This window comes from Dendrobates tinctorius, unplaced genomic scaffold (assembly GCF_039654945.1).
Source record: "Dendrobates tinctorius isolate UK_male_01 unplaced genomic scaffold, ASM3965494v1 ptg000249l, whole genome shotgun sequence".
Taxonomy (NCBI): Eukaryota; Metazoa; Chordata; class Amphibia; order Anura; family Dendrobatidae; genus Dendrobates; species Dendrobates tinctorius.
The window spans coordinates 5,362,381-5,372,724 of record NW_027361916.1 but is presented as its reverse complement, the minus strand read 5'-3'; the positions used below and the strand labels follow the sequence as shown (position 1 = coordinate 5,372,724).

The window sequence follows — 10,344 nt, the reverse complement described above, 5'->3', positions numbered from 1 at the left end:
GTTAAATGTTCATTTTTTTTTAAATATTTAAAAAATTCCTGTGAAGCACCTGAAGGGTTAATAAATTTCTTGAATCTGGTTTTGAGCACCTTGAGGGGTGCAGTTTTTAGAATGGTGTCACTTTTAGGTATTTTCTATCATATAGACCCCTCAAAGTGACTTAAAATGTGATGTGGTCCGTAAAAATAAAATGGTGTTGCAAAAATGAGAAATCGCTGGTCATCTTTTAACCCTTATAACTTCCTAACAAAAAAAAATTTGGTTCCCAAATTGTGTTGATGTAAAGTAGACATGTGGGAAATATTACTTAAGTTTGTTGAGTGCTGTATCTCTGTGATTTAAGAGCATAAAAATTCAAAGTTGGAAAATTGCGAAATTTTCAAAATTTTCGCCAAATTTCTGTTTTTTTCACAAATAAACGCAAGTTATATGAATTAAATTTTACCACTAACATGAAGTACAATATGTCACGAGAAAACATTGTCAGAATCACTGGGATCAATGGAAGCTCCAGAATTATTACCTCATAAAGGGACAGTGGTCAGAATTGTAAAAATTGGCCCGGGCATTAACATGCAAACCACCCTTGGGAGTAAAGGGGTTAAAGCAAAAAATGTGGTCAATTCTGTACTTAGTATCCCTTATCCTGGTATATATGGTTGTCTCATCCCCATCCTGATACACAAGGCCCCCTCATCCCTATCCTGGTATGCATGGATCACTCATCCTTATCCTGGCAGGAATGATCGCCCTCATCCCTATATTAATATGCAGGGCCCCCATCTCGTCCTGGTATGCATGGCCCCATCCCATTTGCCCCCACCCCCATCCTGGTATGCATGGCACCATCAGAAAACTTTAAAAAAAAAAAAAATTAAACTTACCTACCCGGCGCTCACACGCTGCGTCCTGCTCCAGTGTCAGCAACTGCTTTATGCTTGTAAGCAGCACATGGCAGGGACGCCATGCGTTGCTCACAAGCAGAGCACAACTGCTGGAGTACTTACCGGGACTGTTCATTGGAGACCGGGGTGACTATTCATTGCTCTTCAGTAGCGCGCAGTGTCAGCCATTGGCTTCCTGCTGCTGCTGGCGGTCACGTGTGCCGCTACTTAAGAGAAATATATATTCATTGGATTCATCATTCATTCATTCATTCATCAGGAGACTATTTAATACTGAAGTATATTCAAGCGGGACTAGACGAAGAAAACCCTAAAATCATGTTAACCAAAACAGTCAGAAAACTAGCCACATATTGGGCGACCCCAAACCTCAAACTATATACTGTGTAAGTTTATAAGCCCCTCCAGTGTCAGGAATAGATAGTATATGAAAATACCGTATATACCGCTCAGGGAACACGTAACTTTCAGAGATAATTTCCATCTTCATACTAAATAATGGCACAGATCTCCCAGACATTATGACTGCACATATCCCTAGTCTTTATACTGATATTGCACTCATTCCCTGACAGACCGCAGCATGGCCATTAGTTAGAAGCTGCTAATGATCTTTGGAGCAGGTAAGTTTTCCCTGAGTGGTACATATTGGGCCGTCTGAAGACTGAGTTTAGTCTAGGACAATTTGTCTGCACTACTAATTATCAGCTGTTACATTACCAAACTAGGGCAGTCCCTATAGGAGAAAACCCAAGAATTATACTGTATTGTCACATACTATCTATTCCTGACACTGGAGGGGCTTATAAACTTACACAGTATATAGTTTGAGGTCTGGGATCTGCCAATATGTGGCTAGTTTTCTGACTGTTTCGGATAACATGATACATTATTTTAATTTTTTTGTCTAGTCTCGCTTGAATATACTGTAGGTCAATATTAAATAGTCTTCTGATGAGTCGCCTTTGGTGAGGACGATGAAACCAGTAGAAATGAGAGGCTTGGACAGTGAGTCACCTCACTCTATGTATTCAACTGTGGGGTGCATGTTTTTTCTATTAGTCCCCTATTAACTAATCTTCAGGGGGTGAATTATGGGTATAGTTTTACATTTGGAATTAATAAAGTTAAGTTTTATCCTTTTGTCAGCAAACATGAAAAATGACAAGAGACAACCCATTTAAGAAGATTCAATTTTGGTTAAAACTATTCCAACACTATGAACGTAAAAAAGGCTTCTCCCCTATGTGACGTCTCTGATGTTTATTAACAGCTGATTTCCAAGTAAAATATTTCCCACATTAAGAAAATGAAAATGGCTTCTCCTTTGTGTGACTGCTCTGATGTCTAACAAGAATCGCTTTCCGGTTAAAACATTTCTCACATTCTGAACAGGAAAAAAGGCTTCTGCCCTGTGTGCGTTCTTTGATGGCGATCAAGATCTATTTTCCATTTAAAACATTTCCCACATTCTTAAGATGAATATGGCTTCTCTGCTGTGTGAATTCTCTCATGTGTAACAAGACTTGAATTCTGAGTAAAATATTTCCCACATTCTGAACATCAAACAGGCTTCTCTCCTGTGTGAGTTCTTTGGTGCCTAACAAGATTCCCTTTATGGTTAAAACATTTCCCACATTCTGAACAGGAAAAAGGCTTCTCCCCTGTGTGAGTTCTTTGGTGCTTAACAAGATTGACTTTCAGTCTAAAATATTTTCCACATTCTGAACAGGAAAAAGGCTTCTCTCCTGTGTGAGTTCTTTGGTGCTGAACAAGATTGACTTTCAGTCTAAAATATTTTCCACATTCTGAACAGGAAAAAGGCTTCTCCCCTGTGTGAGTTCTCTGATGAGTAACAAGCAGTGATTTATGTGCAAAACATTTCCCACATTCTGAACATGAAAAAGGCTTCTCCCCTGTGTGAGTTCTCTGGTGATCAAGCAAATGTGATTTCTGGTTAAAACATTTCCCACAATCTGAACACGAAAAAGGCTTCTCCCCTGTGTGAGTTCTATGGTGATCAACCAAATATGATTTCCGGTTAAAACATTTCCCACATTCTGAACAGGAAAAAGGCTTCTCCCCTGTGTGAGTTCTCTGGTGACTAAAAAGATGACATTTCTGGTTAAAAGTTTTCCCACATTCTGAACACGAAAAAGGCTTCTCCCCTGTATGAGTTCTCTGGTGATTAACAAATTGTGATTTCCAGTTAAAACATTTCCCACATTCTGAACAGGAAAAAGGCTTCTCTCCTGTGTGGAATCTCTGGTGCTTAACACAATCTGATTTATTGTTAAAACATTTCCCACATTCTGAACAGGAAAAAGGCTTCTCCCCCGTGTGAATGCTCTGATGTCTAACAAGAATCGCTTTCTGGTTAAAACATTTCCCACATTCAGAGCATGAAAAAGGTTTCTCCCCTGTGTGAATTCTCTGGTGATTAACCAAATCTGATTTCCAGTTAAAACATTTCCCACATTCTGAACAGGAAAAAGGCTTCTCCCCCGTGTGAATGCTCTGATGTCTAACAAGAATCGCTTTCCGGCTAAAACATTTCCCACATTCCGAACATGAAAAAGGCTTCTCCCCTGTGTGAATTCTCTGGTGAGTAACAAAAAGAGATTTCTTGTTAAAACATTTCCCACATTCTGAACATGAAAATGACTTCTTTGCTTTAGGAGCAGTTTGTTTTTTAATGCCTCTTTTGTGACTTTGATTTTCCTTAGTAGTTGGTAATGAATCAAAAGATGGGACCTGTTTCATAGGACCAGATGACAGATCTTTGCTGTGAATGGATGATAATATATCTGGAGTAATATCAATCACTTCAGTTGAATCTTGTAGGATCTCAAGATTATCAGATTTAAAAATTGAAGATGTCAGCTGTCCCTCTGATCTCCTGGTACAGTCATCTGCTAAGGTAAAAAACAATTTTTTTAATAAAATATCCTTGAGTTTTATATTTTTGAACATTGCTACTTAAACTGTCCATAAAAATGGCAAGCTATGTAAAAAACCTTAATTATTTACCAAGACTATGACAGTCCACAGTCTAATAGAAAACCTTGTTGGATGAAACAGTAGTGTGTGGTATTCAACTGTTCATTCTGCCTCCCAAATATTGAATATAAAGAAGCCAATCAATGTTATGTAGGCGAAAGTAATACCAGTTCTCACTTCACAAAAACAAGTCCCCACTCAGGTCCATCATTTGTCAATGGAAAAACAGATAAGGCAGGTTAGGGTTAGTGCTATAGTTAGGGTTCATTTTAAAGATAGGGTTAGGTTTTTCTCAATTTTCTCCCCAATAATTTGGTCACGTCAGTTTTCTATTTCCAGAAAAAAAATAAAAATGAATAAAATGGCCGGTCAGTATTATAGAGCAGAGGAGGCTTATGCACTTTTATGCTCTGACAGTGAAGAAAGTGCAGTGTCAGATGGCGATGTGGATTTTGAGGGCTTTAGTAGCAGTGACAGTGATAGCTCAGAAATGAGCAGTGATTCTGGTCCATCCTCACACACAAGGACCAGTACAACAAGAAGGACAAATAGCGCTTCTGGAGAAATGTCTCCAACTCAGGGAACAATGCCCAGTACTAGCGCTGTCCCTAGTGCTCGTGAATTGGCGCACACCAATGTCCAAGGGGCTTCGCCTCTTGATGTAGCATTTCCCAGATGGGAGGCTTCGGATTCGGCTACTCCATTCATCCCTAATTTTAATGCCATTCCTGGTATAAATATGGAGGTGGAAAATTTTGCACCAATTAATTTTTTTTTTAATTTATGACAGATAGCTTGCTAGAGCATACTGTCCTACAAATTTATATGCATCCCAATTCATCAGCCAGAATCCACGATCCTATTATGCTAGGTCAAATTTATGGGACCAACTAATATCCTAGAAATGAAAACATTTTCAGGACTTACAGTACATTAGCTATGGGGCTTGTTAAAAAATGAGCATTCAGTCCTATTGGTCCAACCGCCCTGTTCAAGCCACCCCTATGTTTTCTGCCGTTCTTCCTAGGACCCATTATGAAAGCTTTTCGCATGTATGAGAGGAAAGATGGCCAACTAAACCCACGAAGACGCCCTACTTATCTGGGGACATCTGGAAAAATCGTTTGGGAGCTGATAACTCCATTTTTACAAAAAGGCTACAATGTATATGTTGACAACTACTACACCAGCATACCTCTATTTAAAAGTCTGGTTGAACATAACATAGGGGCTTGTGAGAGCATTCGCAAAAACCATCAGGGGTCTCCACAATCATTGGTCAGCAAAAAGTACCGAAAGGGGCAGTCAGGGGCTTTACACAATGGAGAGCTGCTTGTCCTTAAGTATAAGGATAAAAAAGATATTTTTATCCTGAGCTCGATCCACACAGATGCCACAAGGGCCACTGCAGACCAACAGGGATCCACTACTCCAAAACCTGTTTTTAGTCATTGACTACAACAAATATATGGGGTGTGGACGACCTTGCAGATCAGGTTCTACAGCCATACCAGGTATCAAGAGAATCATAGATCTGGTATAAAAAGTTAGTCATGTATTTGTTTCAGGTGGCCACATATAATTCTTTTGTGTTATACAAAAAAGCCGGAAATGCAGATACTTTCCTTGATTATTAAGAAAAGGTCACTGAAAATCTTGTTTTTGAAAATTTTGTCCCCGCCAATCCTTTAGAATGTGAAGATGTCAGAAGACTCACTGAGCGACATTTTATTGCACTCATCCCAGTAACTGAAACAAGAAAGAACCCCCAGAGAAGATGTCGTGTATGTTCCTAGAGAGGAATGAGGCATGATCCCCGCTATTATTACCCACAATGCCCATCACTGCCAGCCTTATGCCTCCATGACGGCTTTACAATCTTCCACACAGAACCACGTTTTTGAACTGTTTTGACATTCAAGCATTTGGTTTATTTAGTGATAGACACATTTGAGTAGAGCTGACTTAACAATTTCCGGGGGTAGGTGGGGGAAGGTCTCCAGAGACACAAGCTGGGCACAATATATTGGGCACTACAATGACATTTTTGCAATTTTTCTGTTGTTCTGGCACTTAGCGGCTCTCCAAAGTGCCACAACAGCAGAATCCCCCCTGAAGTGACTCCATTTTGGAAATGACACCCCTCTGCGAATTCATCTATGGGTGTAGTGACCATTTATCTATCTACCTATTTTCCAATGTAAAATCTGGGGTTAAAACAACATTTTAGTGGTAAAAATATAATTATTTTTTCTTCACTGCCCAATGGTATAATTTTTTATGGAACAGCTGTGATGTCAGTATGCTCACTGCACCATTAGAAGAATTCATTCAGGGAAGTATTTGGTAAAATGCAGTCACTTTTGGGGGCTTATGATGTTCTGGCACCTCAGGAGCTCTGACGATGTGACATGTCACCCACAAACAATTCCAGCAAAATATGCTCTCTAATATGGCGCTCCTTCCCTTGCGAGCTCTGCCATGCACCCAAACAGTGGTTTACCCCCACATATGGGGTGTCTGCATAGTCAGTACAAACTAAAATATATATTGAGCTAAAAAGATTTGGATAATTTTTTTTTTTTATTTCCACGGCTCTACGCTATAAACGTCTGTGAAGCACCTGTGGGTTCAAGGTGCTCAATACACATCTGGATAAGTTCCCTAAAGGGTCTAGTTTCGAAAATGGGGTCACTTGTTGGGGGTTTCCACTGTCTAGGTACATCAGGGGCTCTCCAAACACAAAATAGCAACCACTAATTATTCCAGCAAATTTTACATTCAAAAAGTCAAATGGCGCGCCTTCCCTTTCGAGCCCTGCCGTGTGCCCAAACAGTAGATTTCCCCAAATATGGGGTATTGGCATGCTCAGGAGAAGTTGCAAAACAAAATGTATCGTCCATTTTCTCCTGTTACACTTGCAAATGTAAAAAAAAAAACAGGTCTTAAGGAAAAATTTTGTGAAAGAAAAGTAAATGGTTATTTTTTCCTTCCACATTCCATTAATTCCTGTGAAGCACCGGAAGGGTTAATAAACTTCTTGAATGTGGTTTTGAGCCCCTTGAGGGGTGCAGTTTTTAGAATGGTGTCACTTTTGGGTATTTTCTGTCATATTGACCCCCAACCTCACTTCAAATGTGAGGTGGTCCCTAAAAAAAAGTGGTTTTGTAAATTTTGTTGTAAAAATGAGAAATCGCTGGTCAACTTTTAACCCTTATAACTTCCTAATGAAAAAAAAATTTGATATAGTTGATATAGAGGCTACTGCGCAGGCGCCGCCATCGCCGGTGACATTTTACTGGATGCAATTTTTCTTTTCTAAGCCTCACAATAGCCACAATATTATAGGCATTATCACCAATAATATCAATGCTATTATATGCATTATGTAATAATGGGGGGCAGGTCAGTGAGGGGTCAGCGACCTGTCATAAGCCAATACAGATGACTATGTAATCAGAGCACCACATAAAGCCCCGCCCACAGCCCCGCCCCAGAGCACGAGAATCTCATTAACTGGAAACTACAAATACAAATTACACAACAGTAAACCAGAGTTGCCCTCATTTATGGTGGACCATTGGAGCTACTATGGATCTTGAGCAGAAGATTAGAGAAAATAATATTGCTCCCCATTTCAGGAGAGATTGTGCAGTAATCTGAATTCCTTAGGACCAAAAACAATGTAATTGGTTGTAAGTTCTATAGAAAAGGGCTTTCACTGCCCAACGTCATTTGAACAGTTTTGGGTGGAGCAGAATGTTGTGGTCTAGAGGCAAAATGGTGATCATGGTAATACGGCCGGACTACATCACCGATAAAGCAGCCACAGCCGGTGACTGAGAGGAATCTGTGACTTCTCTGCATTCAGTGGTTACTACTCACCTGGGTAGTCATATGTGGGAATTTCCTCTTTACACCACTCATCATCTCTCACATATGTCTCTGTAGTATTAATATGGGTCAGATCTTCACCCTGAAACAAATATTGTAAAAGTCACCGACAGATGGAGAAGTCCCATCTATGATCAGCTCTAATCCTGCCATCTCCACCGTTCTCATTACACAAGTATAAAACATATAATACTGGTGGATAAAACAAGACTGAGCACAAGACCTTCACAGCCGTCTACACATCATAGGGGAGATCTCCTGACACCTTCTCTCCATCTACCTGATGATCCTGAGGAGCACTGGGATCTTCTTGGTTACAGTCCTGTGGAAGAAGAGGACGGGGACATCTCTCTGGTGTTGTCCTCTTACTGGATAGATCTGGAGGAAACACATACAGGGACTGAAATCATTCTCTACATACAGATAATTATAGGCCGTGTGTATTTAGTCCTGTCTATTACCTGGTGATGTGAGGGGCTGGGGAACCTCCATTATGACGTTCTTGTACAAATCTCTGTGTCCTTCTAAATACTCCCACTCCTCCATGGAGAAATAGACAGCGACATCCTGACACCTTATAGGAACCTGACACATACAATGATACCGTCATCCCCCCGATCCCTTCATAGTGTTACTGTATAATGTCCCAGCATTCCCAGCAGTGTCACCTCTCCAGTCAGCAGCTCAATCATCTTGTAGATGAGGTCTAGGATCTTCTGGTCATTGATGTCCTCATGGATCAGGGGGTGAGGTGGGGGCCCCGTGATTGGGCTCAGGGGTCTTCCCCATCCCTCAGACACAGGGTCCTGACAGCGATCACTAGAGGTCTTCTTCACCACTGTGTAATCCTGGTTATGGAGAGACACATTAATAAATCTCACTACAGACATTTCCAGAGTCCTCACCTCTCCAGTTCTGTCCATCTGTTATTCCCATAGATAAGAATGATGTAATGTGACGACATCAGAATCTCTCACCTCTCCAGTGAGATGGAAGAGGATCTCTTGGGTGAGGTGTAACATCCTCTCCGCCATCTTGTCTCTGTCCATATCCATCCTTGATGGGTAAATCAGGAAAATTCTCTTCTGTAGAAGATCTTCACTGAGAGGATCCGATATTGTAGAGACCTGAATGAGAAGAAGATGATCCGCTGTAACATCATAAGAATCCTGTGTAATAATACAATTACTGGAGATAATAAGGGAAACATATGAGGAGATTTATTATCTTACAGGGTTTAGTTTTCTTCCCTGACATCTACTAATAAAACCTATATATTTAGGCCACAGACAACAAGCAGTTTCCTCCTCGGAGTCGGCAGCTGAACACGTTCCTCATAGACTCATCTTCCATAACGCTAATTCTCGTCTCATTACCGACACTGGAATCGGCATTAGCAATACTGCAGGAGATATTCATTACACGCGACATGAGAAATAACTCCTTCATGATGGGGACGACATCTTCATCTTCTACTGCGGCTCTAGAGACAGGTTTGACCAGAGTCGGTCACTGCCTCCATCCCCACCGGCCGTCTATATGAAGGTTTCGCGTCTTCCCCGCACTGGAATCTTCTCTCACGTTAGATCTCAGCTCTGAGTCACACACAGAAGTTTGAGGCTTTTAGAAAAGATTTTTTGTTTCCACAAACACAACGGACAAAAATGATCTGATCCCAAAGTCTCCATGTACAGTGATTTATGGGGATTATTTCTGGACTTAGGCTTTCCTATATTACATGAAAAACTCCAGAAAAAGCCGATATTAAAATGTTTCTAAAGAAAATTGGCTCCAACAATTCTTGTAAGAAGAAAAAAAGAGCAAAAAGCAGAAGACACATTGTATAATTTTTAACATGTTAAACATTTATTAAAAAGAAATGATTCTTTTTGGGCCCCAGAACATAGATGTACACCGCAGGGACGGCACAGATGAGGCTTCAACAAAAACCCTGAAAAGCAAACATGACATCTAAGAAGGTGTGACAGAGTTTGGCTGAATGCCCCCCGCCTTCAAGTACTCGATAGTATGGGGCGGCCTAGTTACTGCGATACTTACAAGCCTAATAATGGTGTCTGGGCTGCAATGTATGAAGGTCTATTAGGCCGGGCCAGAGGCAGCATCCAATAAGTTACCTTATAACGCCCCCATACACAGTAGACTAAAGTTCCATGAAAGCTCTGATTTCGGGGGGTTTGGCCGACCATATAATGTATTTGGGGGCCTCCCGACAGATGATGTCAGGGCAGAGAAGGATCCGGCATCCTGAATTTCAGAGGATAATCCGTTTGCTCTTCCTGTAGATAATCCTCCTCTAGAGGAGTCTGGAGGCGACTCTCTCATACAGACCAGAGGAAAGCTGGAATATTTGTGTGTATGGGGGAGTCGGGAGAGATCGCCGTCTGCCAAATGACCGTTCAGCCAACTCTGATCTCATGTGTATGGGGCCGTTAGTATTACACTGACAGGCAGTGATGATACACGGCACTACAGTAGTACAGGGCATCACCGGAGCCATCAGAGGCTTGTATGTTGTATGATCGCA

General features: G+C 41.0%; 1 protein-coding gene across 1 annotated transcript in view; it reads right to left on the bottom strand.

Annotated features, from left to right (window-relative positions):
* Positions 1–2,149: 2,149 nt before the first annotated feature.
* Positions 2,150–10,344, bottom strand: part of LOC141063350 (uncharacterized) — a 68,971-nt gene continuing 60,776 nt past the window's right edge. The window contains exon 4 of the mRNA XM_073557394.1: positions 2,150–3,815. Within this exon, the coding sequence (XP_073413495.1) occupies positions 2,469–3,815 (1,347 nt within the window). The 3' untranslated portion in view covers positions 2,150–2,468. The remainder of the gene's footprint in view (positions 3,816–10,344) is intronic.